The sequence below is a fragment of the Hevea brasiliensis genome, chromosome 8 (assembly GCF_030052815.1).
Source record: "Hevea brasiliensis isolate MT/VB/25A 57/8 chromosome 8, ASM3005281v1, whole genome shotgun sequence".
In the NCBI taxonomy this organism is placed as follows: Eukaryota; Viridiplantae; Streptophyta; class Magnoliopsida; order Malpighiales; family Euphorbiaceae; genus Hevea; species Hevea brasiliensis.
In genome coordinates, this window is record NC_079500.1 from 4,581,385 (window position 1) to 4,604,292 (window position 22,908).

Below are 22,908 nucleotides of genomic sequence, written 5' to 3' on the forward strand. Positions count from 1 at the left end.
GAACCTCAAAAGGTCCGATATACCGAGGTGCCAACTTGCCCTTCTTTCCAAATCTCATGACTCCTTCATTGGAGATACCTTCAGAATACATAGTCGCCATCGCAAACTCCACATCCCTCCGTCTGGGTCCGCATAACTCTTCTCGCCATCAAAGTCGCTTTCGTTCCCTGATTAAAGGAACTACCTCTGAGGTGTACTGCACTAGGTCTACATCATGCACTTTCGCTTCCCCCATTTCTGTCCAACACAGAGGAGACCTACACTTTCTTCCATATAATGCCTCATAGGGTGCCATCCCTATGCTGGAGTGATAACTGTTGTTCTAGGCAAACTCCACAAAAGCTAGCTGCTTATCCCATTGACCTCCAAAATCCAAGACACACATGCGCAGCATGTCTTCCAGTGTTTGGATTGTCCTTTCGATCGCCTGCCTGCGAGGGTGGAAAGCCGCATCAAGTTCAATGGTGCCAAGTGCCTCCTGCAACTTTCTCCAAAACCGAGAAGTGAATCAGGCCCTCTATCGATATTATGGAAGCCGAATTCCATGCAATCGACTATTTCTCGAATGTAGAGCCGGCATACTGCGTGCCACGTAGTATGTAGTCTTTACAGTAAGAAGTGAGCCGATTTGGTCAAGCGTCCACAATTACCCATATCGAATCATATCCTCGCGTGGTACGAGGCAACCTACCACAAAATCCATAGTGATCATTTCCCACTTCCATTCTCGGGATAGGGAGCTCTTGCAGCCTTCCCGACGGTCTCTCGTGTTCAAACTTCACCTTCCGACAAGTCAAGCACTTGGACACAAAGTCCGCTATGTCTCTCTTCATGCCATTCCACCAATAGCTATCTTTCACATCATGGTACATCTTGGTGGAACTCAGGTGGATACTGTCATGCGATGTGTAGTGTGCCTCTTGCATGATTTCATTCTGAGATTGTCCACATCGGCACACATATTCTAGAACCTTGCACTAGGGCGCCATCATTGGCAAATCCAAACTCACCACCTTCACCTTGTCAGATTTCTTTTTCTACGATCTTCATCAATTGTTGGTCTCTCGTGGCCGGGAAACTCTAACTCGTCCCTCAAGTCCGCCTCACCAAAAGTGAGCCAACAATACCCCTCATCCGAAAGATCTAGGATTAAACCTTGATCCATCAACTCATGTATCTCCCGAATCGGTGGTCTCTTTCACTGAAATGTGCGCCAAACTACTGTAAGATTTTCTCGCTCAAAGCATCTGCTACAACATTGGCCTTCCTAGGGTGGTACCGATGGTGCAATCATAGTCTTTCGTAAGCTCCATCCATCTCCTCTGCCTCAAATTTAAATCCTCTCTGGAAGATGTACTTCAAACTCTTGTGGTCGGTGTATATCTCGCACACTTCACCATACAGGTAGTGTCTCCAGATTTTTAGTGCAAATACTACAGCCGCCATTTCCAAATCATGGGTGGGGTAGTTCTGCTCATGCCTCTTCACCGCCTTGAAGCATAAGCCACTACCTTTCCATTCTGCATCAAAACACACCCTAGGCCAACTCTGGAGGCGTCACAATACACGGTGTATCCTTCACCACTCACAGGTAGTGTCAACACAGGGGCAGTGGTTAGACACTCCTTGAGCTTCTGGAAACTCTCCTCACAGTCATCTGTCCAAATGAATGGAACATTCTTCCTAGTCAATTTAGTTAGGGGAGCCGCTATCCTGGAGAAATCTTGCACAAAACGCCTGTAGTAGCCAGCTAAACCCAGAAAACTTCGCACCTCAGTGACTGTTGTAGGCCTAAGCCAATCAGTTACAGCTTCAATTTTCTTGGGATCCACTTGAATGCCGTCACTAGAAACCACATGTCCCAAGAATGAGATGCTTTCTAGCCAAAATTCACATTTTGAAAATTTGGCATATAGCTGGTGCTCCCTCAAAGTCTGCAACACTTTTCTCAAGTGCCACACGTGTTCTTCCTCGGTCCGAGAGTATACCAGAATGTCATCAATGAATACGATGACAAAACGGTCCAAAAATGGCTTGAACACCCTGTTCATCAAGTCCATGAAGGCTGCTGGTGCATTAGTGAGTCCAAAAGACATCACCAAGAACTCATAATGACCATACCTTGTCCTGAAAGCCGTTTTGGACACGTCCTCATCCCTGATTCTCAACTGATGGTAGCCTGATCGCAGGTCTATCTTGGAAAAGAATCTAGCCCCTTGGAGCTGATCAAATAGATCATCGATCCGAGGAAGTGGATACTTGTTCTTCACAGTCACTTTGTTCAGCTGTCTATAGTCAATACACAACCTCAACGACCCATCCTTCTTTCTCACGAATAGAACAGGAGCACCCCAGGGTGAAGTGCTCGGACGTATGAAACCCTTGTCCAAAAGCTCCTGTAGTTGCTCCTTCAGCTCTTTCAGTTCTGCTGGTGCCATCCTGTAAGGTGGCATTGAAATGGGGTTTGTACCCGGCACAACATCGATGCAAAACTCTATTTCCCTTCCTGGTGGCAACCCTGGAAGCTCCTCTGGGAAGACATCCATATATTCTCTGACAACAGGAACATTTTCCATGCTGACACCTTCTACAGATGTATCTCTCACCAATGCCAAATACCCTTGGCATCCACGCCTCAACATTTTCCTAGCACTAATTGCCGACACCAAGTTATATGGAGCCACGCTCCTGTCACCATCAAAGCTAAACTCTTCCACACCAGGTATGTGGAAGTACACCTTTTTGTTCCTGCAGTCTAAGGTGGCGTAATGAGTTGCCAACCAATCCATCCCCAAAATTACATCAAAATCCATTACTGGTAAAGGAACCAAGTCTGCTAGGAGGATCTTTCCATCCACTACTACTGGGCTACCCGGAAAAACCATATCTACCTCTATGTTGTCACTAAGTGGGGTAGCTACAGACAAAGGGCATTCTAAAGTGGCGTGGTTTCTACCCAATCTCATGGCAAATACAGGGAGACAAATGAGTGCGTAGCACCGGATCTATTAAAACACGAGCCTCATAAGAATGTACTGTAAGAATACCGCCACAATCGCGTTTGAGGCTCGAGCATCTGGTGGGTCGGGGTGAAACCCGAGCTTGACTCCCTACCCCGAGTGGCGTAACCACGCATCGACTCCTACCTCCGATCCGCCTCCATATCCACGCCCCTTGTCCTCGCCTGGCACCGAATCGATCGCCTGCCATGTGGGAAGCACCCGGATACAGCTGGCGAGGAACGTTGGCAACAGAACCCTGTGACCCCATCTGTGGCTCACTGAAAACGGGGCATTCCCTAGCAAAGTGACCTGGTTGGCCACACCTGAAGCACACTCCTGATCCCATCAAACAAGGTCCTGAATGCCCTCTTCCACATTGTGCACAAGGTGCCAAAGAGGATCTGATCCGCACCGAACTACCTGCACTGAACTCGACCACCGCCGATCCGCACTGGTCCAATCCTCGAGGTTTATGCCTAAATCCACTTTTCTTATTTCTACTCTTTCCTCTGTAATTACTCTGGCCACCACTGTCCTGAGTACCCATGGGAGGGACACCTGAGGAACCTTCTGCTTTGTTCTTCTTTGCTCTTCCGCTGTCATCCGCAGCGTAACTGATCTCTATCTGTCTGGCTCGATCCACCACCACATCAAAAGACTGATCAGACATCATGGCGTGTTCGCATACCTCTGTCCGCCCAATCTTTAAGAACCTCTTCACTTTCATAGTTTCGTAGCAACACCGTAGGGGCATATCTGCTCAATTCCGAAACTCAGAGCATATTCATCTGAGGCATCGCCATTACGTCTTAAGGCCTCAAAAGCCCACTGTTTCGATCTCGTAGCTTTCTGGCACAAATCGATTGATGAAAAGTTCTACAAACTGAGCCCATGACAAACCCTCCATCCGGGGTAACACGTAGTCATTCATCCATTGCCTAGGCATAGGCCCCATGACATGCTGTACACACTCTATCAGTCTTCTATCAGTCAATCAGAGTTACATTCTACCTGTCTGCAGGAATCCAAAAACCGATATGCGTCATCTGACACATCAAAAATACCAGGCACCAACTTCTTGAAGTTTACAATCTGTTTGTAAGGTTCTTCTCTTGGTGCGGTGAACTGCTGCTGCTGTGGGGGGCGGACCATATATTGAGCCATCATGTCGATGGTTCTCTGTAACCCAGCTAGGGTAGCTGCCATTGGGTCCATGGAACCCTGTGCCATAAAGGATCGATCTCAGATCGGGTGGTGCTCCTCTACTTGAGCGACTCTAGGCCTCCTACCCGCCTCCTTGGGGCGGTGCCTCATCTGTCTTGACACCTCGTCGGGCACATTTGGTTACGTGCGATGGCGGCTCTCCACCTTCTACGCATTTTCCTGAAATTCAGCAGCATTAGCCCACAAAATTCAAAACTGCACATTACATAGCTCTATAGACTCATATTTACACACAATATATGAAGCAGAAACTAGAAGCAAAGACGACAATGCAAGACGAATGTGGACCCTAATTTTCCGCATGTGACTCCTAGTAGACTTTTCCCAACACTTAGACAAATTTTCCCTAAGAATCTGGAGCCTAAGCTCTGATACCACATTTGTCACGACCCAACCTATGGGCCGGACCGGCACTAGGACCTGGGCCAGCCTAAAGCCCCCGAGGCCCGTAGTAAGCCTTAACTGTTCATTTACCCAATTCTAAGGCCCATTGGGCCCAAATTCAAGAAACCAAACGGACAGAGTCCGGCCATAAAATGGACTTTCCAACGGGAGTTTTTGACTCACCCGACCAGTAAACACAATAAATACTCAATTAGGAGCTCGGCTCACCCTCCACATACTCATCAACATAAAATAAATGGGAGCTCGGCTCCTCATCCAATCCATCAACATGCATAACATATTTAAGTTTACAGTCCAACATGATAAAAATATTACGGACCAAATTCAAATAAATCTGCTAACACATGCGGAAATTCTAGGAGTAATTAAAATTACACAAACATGGATAAACAACTGCGAAGGATAAAAGCGAGTTAACCTGAATAAAATATCCTCCCGTGGCTGTAAAAATTTTTGAACAGAGTGAGCGTTCGACTCGGAGAGTAAAATATCAATCTTAACTATAATCTCTATAACTATCTCAAACTAATGCAACTGTAGAGTGAAATGCAACATTAACTTCATATTCACATCATAGCATCAAAAGGTAATTTGGAGCACTCACGCACTCGTAGCATCAATCATAATATATTGGGAGCCGATCCTGCATGCCTCTCTTAAATCCAACACAGTGCCGGTGAAGAACTCAAGCGGACTTTCGCTTAATAAACCAAATCGAGGGTCCCAAATAAGAACTCAAGCCGTGACTACCCCTCGAAGGAACGGGTCCCAGTGAAGAACTCAAGCGTGACTACCGCCCTATCCATAGTCCACACCACATCACACGCACGCCAACGCACGCACACCGCTCCAAATTACCACAACAACACTCATGGCACATTAACGATTATGAATGCAACATAAATCGTGCCTAGAGTTTAACTACATAAATATATTCATATAAGTGATGCATGGGCATCTTGAACATATAATAATATCGAAATTATAATTAAAATTAATATTTTACTCACAGACTTGACGACAAATTATCGTGGCGGTGGGCGGAGGAAGAAGGTCATCGGCTCACGACAATTACATTACATCTAATTAATACAATCGACTCAATACAAACAAAGAAAAGACCAATTACGCCCTAAGTCGTGCCGAAAATCCCGTGAGTCTCCCTATACCTAGGACCTACCCAACTGCAAAAGGGCTAAAAACGCACTTCTATATTCACAATCCATATATCAACAGTTCAATCATATCACACAGCCCCTCCCGGGCCCATCAAATCAATTATCCATCACAATACGCAAAATTTCAATTTAGTCCTTATTATTGATCATTTTTGCAAAAAGCGCCCAAACAAGCTCTAAAAATTATAAAACTTTGCCCGACCCTTAGCAATATTACTAAGCTATTGCAAAAGAATCGTAATTTTCTAAGCTACCACGAATATTTTACGGATTTTTAATCCTATTTAAGCACTAGAAAATTACGAAAAAACAAGGTTCGGGTTTACCTTTGCCGATTCCGACCTCGGGACGCGCTGGGCGTCGACAATGGGGGTAGGCAAAATCTACCCAATTCGGAGACTTTTCCGTGCAGTGCATGCGCCGAATTTCGCAGACCCGTCAATCGTCGAATTTCGCGAATTGAGAATACCTACGAAGCCCATAACACGGGGTTAGTACATAAATTTTTAGAATTTTCTAAGCTCATTTAATGCTCGGAAAAACACTGCGAAGTTCGTGGGACCCACCAAAAACGTTGTCGGAAAATTTTGAAATTAATATCCCGAAGCTCTCGCCGAGTGGAGCGTGCTGGTAGCCTCGGTTTTCGTGGGATTCACGGTTTTCGAAAATCTAGCCCAAAAGTCGAAATGGCGAAAATCTTCCCGAGCAAAAATCGGACAATCCGCTCGATGGATTTGGCGTTCTTGGTGTCTATGGAAAGCTCTCGCCGAGTAGATGATTTTAGACACAAGACCGGTCCAATCGGTGGCGGATCGGCGGTTGGCGGAGAAACTAGAGCGACAGCGCGAGGAGGAGGAGAGAGAAAAGAAAGAGAAAGAGAGAGACGCGGAGAAGAAAAAGGAAAGGGAGCCGGTTCGATTCGACCGGTCCGATCCGGTCCGGTTCGATTCGGCCGGTTCGATTCGAAATACAAAATTTTGAATTTTTACTCTGCCTCGGGACCGAAAACGAGGTCCAAAAATTCCGAAAAAATTCCAGAAAATTCAGAAAAATACGTAGACTCCAAATATATTTTTAGTTTTGCCACGTGGTCTTTAAATTAATTTTTAAAAATTTTCAAAGTTTATATTTTCGGAAAATCGAACCCGATTTTTAAAATCCGAAAAATCTCAAAAAAATTCCTAAAATTTAAATAAAATTTAAATATCAAAAATACTCATAATTAATAAAATTTTGGGGTGTTACAAAGCCTAACTATTCCTTAACCCAACTCTAAGGCCCATTTGGGCCCAATTTCAAGAAATCAACCAGACAGAGTCCGGTCATAAAATGGACATTTCAACGGGGAGTTTTTGACTCACCCGACCTGTAAACACAATAAATCATCAATTGGGGAGCTCAGCTCACCCTCCACATACTCATAACAACGTAAAATAAATGGGAGCTCTGCTCCCTCATCCAGTCCATCAAATATGCATATAATAATAATTTTACAGGTCCAACGTGATAATTATATTACAGACCCAAGTCAAATAAATATTTCTAACACATGCGAAAATTCTAGAAGTTTATAGAATTACACAAACATGAATAGACGACCTGCGAGAGAAAAAAGCAGGTTAACCTCAAAAATATCCTCCTGTAGCCTGGAAAAATATTGAATAAGAGTGAGCGTTCGACTCAGAGAGTAAAATATCAATTTTAACCATAATCTCTATAACTATCTAAAGCTAATGCATCCTGTAGAGTGAAATGCAACATCAACAATAAATTCACATCATAACAGCAAAAAGGTAATTTGGAGCACTTACACACCCAGTAATATCAATCATAATATATGGGAGCTGATCCCCTATACAGCTCTCTTAAATCCAACTTTGTGCAATGAAGAACTTAGCTCGGACTTCCACTTAATAAGCAAATCGGGGTCCCAGCGAAGAACTCAAGCCGTATCTACCCCGATTGCGTCTTTAGGTGCTATTTGATTCGGCTAATAGTTGATAGCGATTCAAATAGTTAAATCCATATATTTAATTAACCTTTTAAAAAAGTAACTGATGGTCAATAGAATGTATTAGCTATATTTTCTACCAACTAGGGGTGGCCATGGCTTCTGAACCGCCGGTTTAGGTTCAATAAAATCATAAACATGAACCAAACCGTTATAGGACGGTTTGGAAGACGATTCCTGAGCCGCGAGTTCTGGTTCGAGCCTCGGTTTAAAATGATTTAAATGACTGTTCGAAAAATGACAGTTCATGACTGTTTGGAAGAGGTTTAGGGGCGGTTGAAGAGTGACTTAAATGAAAAAATTAGAGGAAAATTTTATTGATTTAAAATTTAAGTTATATTTGTAAAAATATTTTAATTTTTCTTAGAACTCTTTCAATCAAAATAAAATAAGAAAAAAAAGAATAAAAATAACTTATTTTTAAGAGAAATTTAATAAGCAAATACTTGAACTTATTAAAAAATTAGAGATGAAATTAATTTTAAAAAAAAAAGAAAAATGTGCATAAACTTAATTTTGCCTATGTATCCCTTTAGGATTTAAAGAAATCAAAATTTTTAGTTATAAGTTGAGAGAAGGGAGATTAAGATGGTTTGGTCATGTGAAGCGTAGACATAGGAAAGCTCTAGTTAGACAAGTATAGCACATTGGGTTATAGGATAGAAGAAAAAAAATAGGTAGACCTAAACTGACTTGAAGGAGAATAGTACAACATGACCTATAAGCATTACACATTTCCAATGATTTAACCCAAAATCGTTTAGAGTGGAGAAAGAAAATCCATATAGCCAACCCAAATAAATTTTTGGGATAAAAACTTAGTTGAGTTAAGTTGAGTTGAATTGAGTATTACTTGCCATTTTTTTAAAAATTATATGATAATTGATAATTAAAAAAATATAAAAGAAAAAAAAATCAAAATAGAGGGTATTGAAAATTTTATTGAAAATATAAAATAATAGCAGAGTAATTGAGATAGTATTAAAAATTTCAGTGAGCATATAAAATAATAAAGTAGGGGAATTGTGAAAATACTGAGAATTAAAAGGAGTATAGAAAATAATTATTTAGAAAATTTGAGAGAAATTGAAAGAGTATTAAGAATTAAAGAGAGTGTAAAGAATAGTTATGTAGAGAATTAATGATTGATATATATATATATATATATGTGAATTATGAGTGAAATGAGGTATTTATTGATTTTTTTTATATTTAAATTATCGATTTTGTTCGGTTTGAATTCACTGATTCATCGTTTCCAAAAAATATGAACATAAATCATATCGTACAAAGACAATTTCGATTTAATTCAAAATCAATTTTAATTTTAATCAATATCAATCAAATTTTGATCAAATCAATTTCGATTCAGCTTCTATTCAAAATCAAATAGTGGCCACCCAACTACCAACTTTATATATAGCTGTTGATAAACAACGTCGCAAACTTTTTATTGATTGACGACAAAAATAACCTCAGCTCATCCGTCCAATCAAGCTCACATTGTGCTGTGTGCTGGATATATTTTTTGTCTGTGGACTTTAGAGGTCATAGTCGAAATCCCTTTTTCTTTTTAATTAAACAATTTGCATGTAGAAAATTGCACATCTCGCCGTGAGTTGCTATATTGCTGTGTATATAAATCAATAATTATATATTTATTTTAATAATAAAAAATATAATATAATAAATTAATAAATTATTTTAATAATAAAATAAATTATATAATTTATATTTTTATTGATCATTTTATATATTAACAATAATTATTAATGATCACTATCAGATAATTATCGGCTGTATTTAACTATTAACTAAACAGACCTCAGTTTTCCTTTTCAAATCACGATAATGCCTAACTTGATAAAGCCTCAATGTCAAAGGAGCCACCCTCATTACAGCTTCATGAAGACACAGTTTCACTGAAATCCCAACAAACTATCGCAGACTCTCAAGTCTCAGCCCTCCCCTTTTGATATATTGGGTTTATTGCTGGCATTAATTCTTCCCTTTCATTCCGTAACTGCAATGGTTGTTATTATTTTGATGGGTACTCAGATTTTGCTATTGATTTTTTGTTCTTGATCTGGATTGTTTGTTGGGTGTTGTTATTGTTGTGGGATTTATTCAATTGTTGAAGATTTGTGTTTGTGATTTCTGTTTTATTATTTTGAGTTAAAGAACTTTGGTTTTGGGGAAGGGAACTAGGAAAGATGGGAACGGGAAGGTGATGACAAGTTAAAAACGGCTACATTTGAGGGCAGTGATGACAAATTGACGATTTTGAATCGAATCAAAATGTTTTGGTTTGATTTAGTTTATCTTTTTTACTCAATTCAATTTTATTAATTTTTTTTCTATGAATTTGGTACTTTAATTTTTTTTTTATTTTTTAATTCGATTTGAAATCGAATTAACCATTGGCATACTCATAATATCGCAATTATTAAAAATATTAGGGTACTTCTACCATTTTTATAAATAGACCTAATCAAAGGTATTGATTTATCAAAACTCAAACCATAAATTCCTATTTAAAAATAACTCAAATCACAAACCATTTTTTTATATAATTTTTCTTAATTATAATTTAAAATTAAGGATTTATTTGATTTAATTATTGTATATAATTGATAATTAGATAATTAATTGTAATTGATATATTATAAATATTTGATTGTGACTATTGTTGTTATATGTAAAATTACTAATAAGTATATCATATTATTTATTTTATTATTAAAATAGACATAAAATATTAATTTATTGTACAAGATATATAACAATTAAAAATATAATTTTAAAAATATAAATTTTTTTAGTTACAATACATATTTTTATCATATAAGAAACACTATAACTATTTTAATTACTATTTATAATATTTTTTTATGTTTTTATAATTTTAAATAATTTATTAATTTAAAAAATGAATTTAAAGATACAAAAATTTTATAATTAATAAGTTTTCAAAGAATGATATAATCTAAATAAAAAAATAAAATATACTTACCACTAACCGATGAAAAAAAATTTTAAAATACGAGTTCATATAAACTACAATATTTATAATAAATTTATCAAATAAGTTAATTTAACTATTTAAATATTTTATTAATTATTAACTGCATTTAATCATTAAACCAAATATCCAATAAAACTCAATTCCCTTTAATTAATGAACTAAATTAAATTTTTATCTAAACTTCTAAATAAATCTTTTTGGATATTTAACTTTTAAATAAATCTTATCATCAAAATATGGCATAAATTCAAGTCGAGTCTAGACTTTAAAGGGCTCTTCATGAAAGTGAAGTTATCCCAACATACTTAATATAATTTTTTTTAAAATTAAAAAAAAAATAATTTTAATGTAAAATTACAATATGCAATTATTCATATTAAATATATATTTTTAATATAAAAAATTGTGTTAGGTTGAGCTAAGCCCAACTTGCTTAATTTTATCTTAATTATTTTATATAATTAGGTGATGTTTGATTAATTTTTAATTATCTCTACAAATGAGCATCGGTTGATTTAATTTAGTTAAAAATTTGAAACACTGAAATTAATAGTAAATAAAATTGAATATAACTAAATAAAAAAAAGGAAATTAAATTAAATCAAACTGATTAGATTTGGTTAATTTGACGTATTTCAAATCTAATTTCAGTTACATTTTTATTTTTAATAATAACATGAAACTAAATGATAATTAATTTTAAAAATAAATAATTCATTTCAATTTAATATATTTTAAAAAAAATTAAACTGAATTTTAATTCATTAAAATTAGAAAATAAAATCAAACTTATTAAAAAATAAAATCGATTTATTTAATTTTTTAATTAAAATCAAAATTTATTCACCCTTAATCCCATATCGGTGGATTTAAAATAAATTTAAATTTATAAAATAATAAATTTAATAATTATTAAAGTAAATATTTTTAACTTTAAGTACCTAAAGAAGAATCCGATTCTAACTTCTGACTCGTACGACATTTTTAAACAAACTTAAGTACGTAACTATGATAATGATATTGCTTGATGTGGTGGCGTCTAAAGATTCTTCTAAGGTTTTTGTTTGGAGTGTAGTTAAAAAGTTATTTAAAAAAAGGTTTTTGTGAGAAAAAAATTATTTTAAATATTTAATATAATTAAAATTTTATTTATTTATTTTTAAGTAATTTTTATTAAAATATATTATTTAATACTTATCTTTTATTTTTATTAAACTATTTAATTCATTTATATAATTTTTTTAGTCAATTAATCTTAATATTAATCAAATCACTGTTTAATCTTTTAATTTTAGTGACTAATTAGTCAATTTTATATATTTTAAATTAATTAATTTATCTTTATATTTTAAAATATATAATATCTTAAAAAATATTTTTAGATGAAAAATAGAATTTTTATTATATAGATATTAAATCTGAATTTATATTTTTAAATTGTCTAAATATAATTTTATTTAAATTTTTAAGTATTATTTTTGTGTTTTTTTTATTAAAAATTAATTTTTTTATATTATTGCTTTAATTATTTGAAGATTTAGATCAAATAATACTCTATCAAGTATGGTTTACAAACACAAAAATAACACCAAGAAATTAAATAAAAATATTTAAATAAATTTAAAAAATATAAATTCAGATTTAGTTTGATAGTCTTTATATAATAAAATTTTTATTTTTTTATCTAGAATTATATTTTTTAAAATATAAAATTAATTAATTTTATTAAAATAAAAAATTAAATAATAATATTTTTAAAAATATAAAAATTATTTAATTATTTTTATTAAAATTAAATTAAATAATAATTTAACTGATATTAAAATTTATTAAATAAAAAATATGAAAAAAATTAAATAATTATCAAACTAAAAAAATTTTTTGAATAAATAATTATCTTCATTAAAAGTGATCAATAATAACAATAATAATCACTTCGACGTTATCCTTTTATTTCAATTATTTTTTAATAAAAAATTATTTTTAATTTATAATTAATATAAAAATAAATTTTAAATTATAAAAAAATTAAAAAAATAACTTATTTAATTAAAAAGTAATTTATTTGAAATGATCTAACTTTACGTCTACTCAAAGCAGGCTTTTTAAACAACTTAAGTACGTAACGTAACTATGATCTGGTGGGCCTAAAGATAGTTCTGAGGTTTTGTTTGGTTAGCCCTACTTCACATTGAATATCATATTTAATTATTTTAAATATTTAATAAAGTAATTAAATTTTATTTAATTATTTTAAAGTAATATATCATATTTAATTTTTAATTTTATTTTAAAGACAAAATTGAAGTAAAAGCTCCGCTACGAGCTTTAGCGGCCTTTCGCATCACAGCGTTTCCTTAATCGTTCCATTCTTCCATTTCCCGAAAAGGAAAGCAACGTCGAAGCGACCCAAGCCTTTTCTTTTTTTTCACCCTATCTGGAAGCAAGGGAGCTGCCTGTTAATGGCAGATATGATCGTTTCCGCTGCAATCGATTGCGTGATCAACAAATTGACCTCTTCGGACATCCTAGAGTCCGCCGGTGGAGCCCAGGTCCAAGTGGAACTCGAGAAAATGGAGAAAACGCTTTCCAAAGTAAAGGCGGTGCTGGCAGATGCTGAAGATAAGCAGATTAGTAACCGTCTCGTTAAGATTTGGCTGAGAGAGCTTCGAGACTTGGCTTACGATGCGGAAGACATCCTCGACGAGTTTTCTTTCGAGGTTTTGCGACGGAAACAACAAGTTGAGCAGCGACGAGGAGAAGGGAGCTCGAGTAAGGTGTGGAGTGTTATGCTTAGATTTTTGGATCATTTGAATCCTCATCGTGTCCTTTTTAATATGAAAATGAAGTCTGAGATTGAGACTATTAACGCTAAATTTCAAGAACTTATTGAGAAAAAGAATAGTTTAGAGCTGAGAGAGAATGGTGCCGATGATAGGGGTCGTAAATCGTTCAAAAGATTGCCCACTAGTTCTTTGGTAGATGAACGTGTAGTGTGTGGTAGGGCACAGGAGAAAGAGAAGATTATTCAGTTGCTGCTGAGCGGACAAGGTTGTGATGATAGGGTTTGTGTGATTCCTGTAGTTGGCATGGGCGGAGTGGGCAAAACCACTCTTTCGCAGATTGTCTACAATGACAGCAGAGTCGTGGATTGGTTTGATTTAAAAGTTTGGTGTTGTGTTTCTGAGGACTTTGATGTTGTCAGGGTGACAAAAACGATTCTTGACGCCATAACTATGAAGGATTTCAATATAAAGGATTTAAATTTGCTTCAAGTGGCATTGAGGGAACAATTGAGGGGGAAGAGGTATTTGATTGTTTTAGACGATGTTTGGAGTGAGAAGTATGAGGATTGGATTGTGCTTCGTCAGCCTTTCCTAGTGGGATCTCCAGGCAGTAAAATTATTGTCACTACACGTAATCATGGTGTTGCAGCAATTATGGGTACCGTTGAAGGTCACTTTTTGAAGGAGCTATCAGTTGACAATTGTCTGTCTTTGTTTGCAATGCATGCATTAGGAAGAAGAAACTTTGATGGTCACTTGAATCTAAAGGAGATTGGTGAGAAGATAGTTCGGAAATGTGGAGGACTGCCTTTGGCTGTAAAAACACTTGGGAGTTTGTTGCACATGAATACTGATCAGGATGAATGGGAAAGTGTATTGAATAGCAAGATTTGGCATTTGCCAGAAGACAAGAGTGGCATTCTTCCAGCCTTGAGATTGAGTTACTATTATCTTCCTTCTTATTTGAAGCCATTATTTGCCTTTTGCTCAATATTTCCAAAGAACTACGAGTTCTATCAGGATGAATTGGTATTGTTATGGATGGCTGAGGGTTTTCTGCCAGAACTAGAAGGAAAGAAGCAGATGGAAGACCTAGACTCTTATTTTAATGAACTATTATCAAGGTCACTTTTTCAAAGATCAAGCATTGAGAAATCGCAGTTTGTGATGCATGATCTTATCAATGATCTGGCTCAAACAGTTGCTGGAGAAATATGCGTGAATTTAAATGATAAGTTCGAAGCTAACAAGCTCCATCAAATTGTTGAAAATGCTCGCCACTTTTCGTTCATTCGTCGTCCATATGAAGTGTGGAACAGACTTGAGGTCTTAGGTAAAATGAACCATTTAAGAACTTTCGTTGCCTTACCAATTCATACATTGCCTTGGGCATGTTGCTACTTAAGCAAGAAAGTCTTACATGACGTGCTGCCAAAATTAAGATGCTTAAGAGTTCTATCATTGAGTGGTTATCAAATTAGCGAGCTGCCAGATTCAATCTCTAGTTTGAAGCATTTACGGTATCTCAATATGTCTTGCACCAAAATTAAATGGTTACCCGAATCTTTAAGCACTCTCTTGTACTTAGAAACACTGTTATTATATGGCTGCACAGAGCTTACTAAGTTGCCGCAAGGTATTGGGAATTTGATTAACCTTTGTCATCTAGATATTACCGATACTCACAATTTGCATGAGATGCCATTGGAGATAGGTAATTTGACTAATCTTCAGACATTGTCTAAGTTTATCGTGGGAGAAGGTTGTGGCTACAGGATTAGTGAACTAAAAGATTTGAAGCATCTTCAGGGGAAACTTTCCATTATGGGATTGGATAATGTGGCAGATGGTCGACATGCATTTGATGCTAATATAAGAAAAAAGCACAATCTCGTTGAGTTAGGGTTGGAATGGAGCCGCAACTTTCATGATCTTCGGAACAAGGAATGTGAAATGCAAGTTCTTAATTTGCTAAAACCTTGCACAAGTCTTAGAGAGCTCAGCATTTCATTCTACGGAGGTGCAAAATTCCCATTGTGGATAGGGGATCCCTCATTTGCTAAATTATCGCAACTAAAACTCTCTTGTTGTAGACATTGCACTTCATTACCTTCTTTTGGTAAACTACCTTTACTTAGGAATCTGTGTATAGAAGGTATGGATGCAGTAAAGACTGTTGATTTTGACTTTTATGGAGAAGGTTCTCGTTTGGCTGTGCCTTTTCCATCTTTAGAGACACTGAAATTTGAAGATATGTTGGTATGGGAATTGTGGTTGTCTTCTAATGGAGACAATGAAGAACCCGACAATATATTTCCTCGTCTCTCAGAACTTGCATTATTGAATTGTCCCAAGTTAACTAGGAAATTACCTAAACGCCTTTGTTCACTTGCAAAGCTCACAATATGCAACTGCCCAATATTGGAAAATTCACTTATAAGCCTTCCATCCCTTCATGAGCTGAAGTTAGAAGAGTGCAGTCAGGTCGTACTAAAACACATGGTTGACAACACTTCCTTGACAACACTGACGGTCAGGAGCGTGGCAGATATTTCTTGTTTGCAGGACATTTTTGTGCAGTCACTGGTAGCACTTAAAGTTCTGGTGATTTCTAATTGCACAAGACTAACATTTCTGTGGAATCAGATAACTGGATTAGAACAAGTGTTCGGTCTTGAACGCATTATAATTAAGGACTGTCCTCAACTTGTGTCATTAACAGAGAATGCCAATGATATGTTGTATAGTTGTGCACGTATGGAATTATCAGTCTGCAATAAGGAGGAGCAACTGCCATATGGGATGCATGGCCTCCAGTCTCTCAAGGTTCTGTATGTTGAATCTTGCCCAAAACTTGCATCTTTTCCAGAAGCAGGAGTCTTGTCCTCGCTAAGATGTCTTGTGATCAAGAATTGTGAAGCTCTGATGTCCCTGCCTGATGGTATGATGAGGTTTAGTTGCGGAACTAATATGTGTCTTCTTGAAGAATTGGAGATTGAAGAGTGTCCTTCGCTTGAGTGCTTTCCAGAAGGCGAGTTACCCATGACGCTAAAGGTGTTGAAAATCCGATGCTGTACAAAACTCCAGTCTCTGCCTGAGGGATTAGTAAGCAGGAATAACATGTCTCATCTGGAACACTTGGAGATCATTAGTTGTCCATCTTTAACATCCTCCCCATCAGGAAAATTACCTTTTCAACTTAAAACACTTAAGATCTCAGACTGCTCACAACTGGAGCCACTTCCAAAAAGGATGCTGCACGACAATACATCAATTGAATACAATACTATTTGGAGCTGTACCATTCTGAAAAGCTTGCCTGAGTGCCTTAACAGCCTCTCCTGTCTCACTGAATTATATATAAATAATTGCTCTGGTCTAAGGTCGTTTCCTGAAGTGGGCCTGTCCCTCCCCAACCTCAGAACATTGAATATCTATGATTGCTTCAATCTGAAAACTCTTCCTGGTGAGATGAGAAACCTAATGTCTCTTCAAGAGCTAGCAGTATGCAACTGTCCAGGTCTTGTGTCCTTTCCGCAAGGGGATTTGCTTCCAAATCTAATGTCCCTTGAAATTTGGGATTGTGGAAATATTGAGCTGTCAATGTCAGAGTGGAACTTCCAAAGTCTAACCCATCTTAGAGATTTAAGCATTGCTGGTGGATGCTTTAAAAATACAGTTTCCTTTCCTAATGAGAAGTGTCTGCTTCCTCCATCTTTAATGTCTATTTATATTGGAGGGCTCCCAAATTTGGAATCCCTATCCATGCAGCTGCAAAGTCTCACATCTATAGAAGAGCTAGAGATTGTTGATTGTCCTAAGCTTCAGTCTTTACCAAGTGAAGGCTTGCCTCCCACACTTGGAAGATTCAGCATTAGGGACTGTCCACTTCTAAAACAACAGTGCTTCCCAAAGAAAGGCATGTGCTGGCCCCTGATAGTACACATCCCATGCATGGAGATGGATGGCGAAGACATATGATATGAACTGATTTTAGCAAATCATTTTATGCTTTTTTTGGGATAAGTGCAAGTTGAGATTCTATCTTTTAATTCAGGTATACGCAATCTTGATGCAGAACTATTCTCATTAACTGAATATTTTTCCTTCTAATATTTTTCTCATTTGTTGAAATTTCCTGGTGTAACATAGGATTGAAGAAATCAAGAAATGGGAAAAATCTGAAGTATTGCAGCCATTAGTGCAACAACTAATGTGAGTATGTTCTGTCAGTTGTTATTCTCATTTTGTGGAAAAGGAAAAAGATACCAATGCCATGGTACTTAGTAAGCTTGCTATGGATAGGTTTGAAAGAGCATTTTCTTTACGCTGTGTATATACTTTAGATTCATTTTAACTGGTTCAGTGGAAGTATTTTTCTTTTGAACTAGTGTACCCTTTGTATTCTGTTTATGGAATAATCTATACGGAAGCCCTTGAACTTCATGAAGAAAAACCGATTGATCTCTCTGCTTTTATATTAACCTATTGAGTCCCTTAACTTCTATTGATCAAGTCCATTTTGGACTTGTCAACAATGCACATCAAAATACATGCAATGTTTCAAAAGCTTGATTCAACAAAAAAAAAAAATATTGATAGGATAGGGATACTACTCGTCCTATCCTTACCTTATTATTGCTAGACTCCATTAAATATTAAAGAACAACAACAATTAAGCTTTAATCCCAAACTAATTGGGATTAGCTATGTGAATTCTTTTTTCGCTATTCAGCTCTATTAAAAGGGGAGGAAAGAAAAAACTACAGAAGTAGAAATGTGTTATAAACAAAAGAAAAAATAAAAATAAATTCAAATTGAAGAGAATGAATCTAAAGCAATTAAAATCCAGATTTCCAAAAAAAAAAAAAGTGATATACTTAATCGTTACCATATTCCCTATCCTCCACTTCATGTTTTTGTTATCTGTAGAGAAAATAAAAGAAAAATCAGTGCTATTAAAACAAGTCATTATTCAAAAAAAGAAAAAAAATTATAGACAAATAATTAAAGAAAGTCAGTGGTGTCATCAATGAAATTAAAAAAAAAAAAAAAAACCTTCGCCATAAAATATCATCCTTTACCTATATCTCAATGCCTCTTCAAAAGTAACAACAATAACAAATAAGTCTTAATCCAAACTAGTTAGGGTCGACTATATAGATTCTTTTTTGCCATTTAGCTTTGTTTAAGACCAATTTTGTATCAATATTAAAAATTGTAAATCTTTTGATACTATTCCACGTCATTTTAGTGTCACCCTCTTTCTTCTCACTTTTTCCACTACTGAATTATCACATTTCCATATTAGGGCGTTTCATGCTCTACGTTGAACGTGATCAAACCATCTTAATCAACTCTCCCTCAAAAGTAAGAAGGCAAAAAGTTTTAGAGTTGACTACATTGATTGAAATTGCTGTTGTGGCTGCAATAATGGTCAGGATCATGTGTAATGGAAATGGGGATGTCGCAGGTAACAATGCGAAAATTGTTTAAAAGAAATTTGCAAAATGAAGTAAACTAATAAATATTAACAGAATAATTAAAATTAAAAAATTCAACTGACTAGTGAGCATAAATCCATCATACATAAACTATTTTTGTTACATTTTAACTTACTGATGCATTTTATAATTTGTAGATTTATACATTTTGAATATGAATCAAGCTAAACTTCTAACTTATGGTTAAATTTCAATTATATATGATTATATGTAATTTATTGAAAGAAATCCTCTAAATATCTGAAAATTTTTTGAAAGAATTGTAGATCTAGCAAATTAATGAGTGAAGTTTGTAGATCTATCATAACTACAGCATATATTACATGTTTCATCAATAAATTTGCAAATGCAAATAAGCAAAAAAGGAAACAATTTAAAAAAAAAAAAAAAAAAAATTTAGCTTCTCTTTCAAAGTAGTTTTTTTTTTTTTTTTCCCCTCTTTTACTGATAGTTTGATTGTAAGTAAAATGAAGAGTTAATTTGAAGTATTGAGACATAAGGAGGCTGAAAGTAGGTTTTTTTGGATTGGAGAGTTGACTGGAAGGTAGGAATAATCGCTACTGCTGATGCTGCCGCCTATTGCTTGCAATTGATATGGTAACAGCAGCCATAAAGGCTTACAATTTGTTATCCAAAAAAAAAAAAATTCCATTTCATATTGGCAGTAGTGGTAACCCCAAAATTCGATATTTAACAGCCATTAGTTAGCTGTTGTTTAAATCCATTGTTGACTGTCTTACTGAACAATGAAGTAACATGCATCTTACCTTACAGTTAGCAAGGGAAAGCACACCAGATGAGAATGTTGGCCTCCCGCAACCGCAATTACTACCACAATAGGATTCCATATCCTCTTTCTTTCTGGTTACTTTCTTATGTCTTCTTCTTCTTCTGTTGTTGAGGCCTGAGGACAAAAGGAGGAGAAGAAAGGAGGGTGGCGGGCACAAGCAGATAGAAATCCAGGTGTATAAGGCAATCAAACCCTCTGGCATATGATTTGATTCAGTTTTAGGTGTTTGGTTCATTGGTTTAAAAGAGAATGATTACTTTTTTATTGATAATGTGTTGGTTTGAAATGGATTGAAGAGAGAATGTTCTTTTATCAGGATTTCTCAAACAGTCACAGAACCCATATTATCCAGCTGGGTTGACCTCTAGTCAACTTGAGCTTATCAAGAAGACCATTTACCCTTTGGCTAGAGAGAGAAATAATGCCACATCAGCAAATTGTTCCAGCTAATTTTTTATGATGCATTTGTTAGTGTACATGTCAAGCACGCATGCTGACATGTTTGAACAGGATTGAAAGTAAAAGTCAAGGGACTTAATTGGTAAACATAAAAGTATGAAGGCTTTGAGAGTGTTTGGTTTAATTACTTATTTAAATTTTGATTTAAAATGTATTTTTAAACTTATATGTCAATTTAAAAATAAGTAGTTAGTTGGTTGGTAAAACTAATTAAAATTAACTTTTAAATAGTTTAAATATTTTGTTAAAAAGTGCTTAAAAATAACTTAATCTGTTAAAATGACCAGAAATGATATGTAATTGAGTGTTGCGGTTGTTAAAATGAGGATAGTGCTGATATTTTTAAAAATTATTAGGATAATTAAGTCTTTTACTTGGTCAAATAGTAGTTTTAAAATAAGTAGATTAGTTATAAGTAAATAGTATCTTACTTATGACTTGTGACTTATTTTAAGTAATTTGTAACTCAAAAGTCAAATTAAACATTAATCTACTTACAATTTTTTACTTATAAGTAAATTTAATTGACTTATAAGCTAAACCAAGCACACTACTTAGGGGCTTTCATATGGTTTATTTCTTTCTTTAGCACATGATTTTCACACAAGTAGGGTGCTTCATCTTCAATGCCGTCAACAGTATTCTTGATTTTAGTTTGTCTTGTGTTTATATATCAATTCTTGTTGTTACTCTCTTTTTCATTTTTCCCCTTCTTCTGATAGGATTTATGGAGAGAATGGGGTGCAGCTAGCACCAGGGTGGAAAGTGGACAGGGCTTTCAAACAACATTATTAAATTCGTATTTGTCAAAGTTACAGCTTGACAGTGTCACTGATAGTCACCAAAATATAGAGGAGCCATGAATCTTGTACCACACTGTGCTGTGGTCCCACTAGAGAGAAAGTTTCCATGTCTTGCTTTGTAGGAGTGCATTTTGGGTTGTGTGAGAAACGACAATATTGGTCCTACAGAACAGTCTCCATGTGCAGATGGATGTCATTCACAATGAATATGCTTTAACCACAGGTGGAGCCATATTTAAGACTACTATATTATTGCAAGTGTAATTAACCTTCTTAATTCTCATTGCTCAAGTCTCTATCTGAAAAGCCATGAATTGACATATTGTCTGATAACTGACAGGCAAATACATGGAATGGACGATTCTCAAAAGCTCTGGCTCATATATTTCAAGTTTTTTTGAAGAAAATATGTTATCTACGGTAATTACTTTTTCTGCATTCTAGTGGATCTGATGGTGATGGGGAGCAGCAAACTGCCTCCATTTATGTCATTAATCTGTGTTAGGTCAGAAAAGTCACTCTACCTATTTTTATGCGATCAAATTTGTCCTGATGAGTTTTGGTTTGTGGCATAAATTTTCTGATTCAGGTATGGAAGCTCATGAAGACGTCTAGCATGCTGAGTAAATGAACGTGTCTGCTATGGTTCCAAACCTATAAGATGGTGATTCAGAATATGGATAGTGATGAAGGAGAATAGTGGATGAAGTTGGCTTCAATTTTTGGTATTGGAGTGATCTTTGTTAAATCTGCTACTAGTGTGCTTATGGACAGTAAAGCCTAGGATGGACTGGCATCATAAATGAAGGTCCAAACCTCCTGGACCTTCTTTGTTTAACTACATATCTGACTAGGTCAGCCAGGTGTTCCAACAGATCCAAAGAACTAACCAGAACACACGACACACAATCTATCACATGAGAATGTAGTTCTAACTCACCTATATCTATCGGAAGAAGTATTCACCCATCCCAATCAAAGAGAGCTCTGTTAAGTTTCATGTGGCATCTTGATCTGGCATTGTAGTGTAATTCTGCTAAAATAACATCTTAGAGTTAACTCATGCATTGTAGTGGGCTTGCCAAACCATTTCTGACTCCCATTCTGACCATGAGAGTTTTCTTGTGCTTCCAGGATCTATTGGAGAACAACTTGGAGTAATGTCGGTTAGTGCCGTTAGTGGAAATCAAGCCCACAATCAATTTCTGACCCGTGACTCTTAAAAACTTGGGACTGAGTGAAATTGTGGTTTCTTTCTCTTGTAAATGTCTGATATTAATAGTTCTTCACCAATTAGAATGGAACGAGTATAATGACGAGAAAACGAGCAGGACTGGGTCAAGGAAGTAAACCTGGTATTGGTCAAGTCTTGATTAAAGACTCCTAGGGTTGAAACAGTGGCTAAACATCAACAAATGCTAATTTGTTTGATTTGTACATGGTTGATATTGGTATTATTGCATTTAATTGGTTTCACTACTGTTTTCCGAAAACTACTTTTCTTCTGATAATTTTTCTTTCCTAGCTAAATAATCTTATACTTTTCAGGATTCCATTTGTGTGTGTGGTGGGCAAGATGGAGCAGGGCAAGACATGACGATTCATTGTACTTTCTAGTTTCATTTTTCTTGTCTTGGTGCACCAAACGTTGCCTTGGTTGAGTTCCGGCTTATATAAAAATAATTTTATTAATTAATAAATTAAATATTTATATTAAAATA

General features: G+C 35.6%; 2 protein-coding genes across 2 annotated transcripts in view; both read left to right on the plus strand.

Annotated features, from left to right (window-relative positions):
• Window positions 1-22,699, plus strand: part of LOC131182215 (putative disease resistance RPP13-like protein 1) — a 45,862-nt gene extending 23,163 nt beyond the window's left edge. Inside the window, exon 7 of the mRNA XM_058150992.1 lies at window positions 22,322-22,699. The gene's annotated coding sequence lies outside the window, so the exon portion shown is untranslated. The remainder of the gene's footprint in view (window positions 1-22,321) is intronic.
• LOC110670626 (putative disease resistance RPP13-like protein 1) lies at window positions 13,184-20,211 on the plus strand. The gene is made up of 3 exons (XM_058150995.1): window positions 13,184-17,688; window positions 17,784-17,846; window positions 19,910-20,211. The coding sequence occupies exon 1, from the start codon at window positions 13,308-13,310 to the stop codon at window positions 17,610-17,612; it is 4,305 nt and encodes a 1,434-aa protein (XP_058006978.1). The 5' UTR covers window positions 13,184-13,307; the 3' UTR covers window positions 17,613-17,688; window positions 17,784-17,846; window positions 19,910-20,211.
• Window positions 22,700-22,908: the final 209 nt, after the last annotated feature.

Coding starts and splice junctions, on each gene's coding strand:
- LOC110670626 (XM_058150995.1), top strand. CDS start 13,308: ATGGCAGATATGATCGTTTCCGCTGCAATCGATTGCGTGATCAACAAA.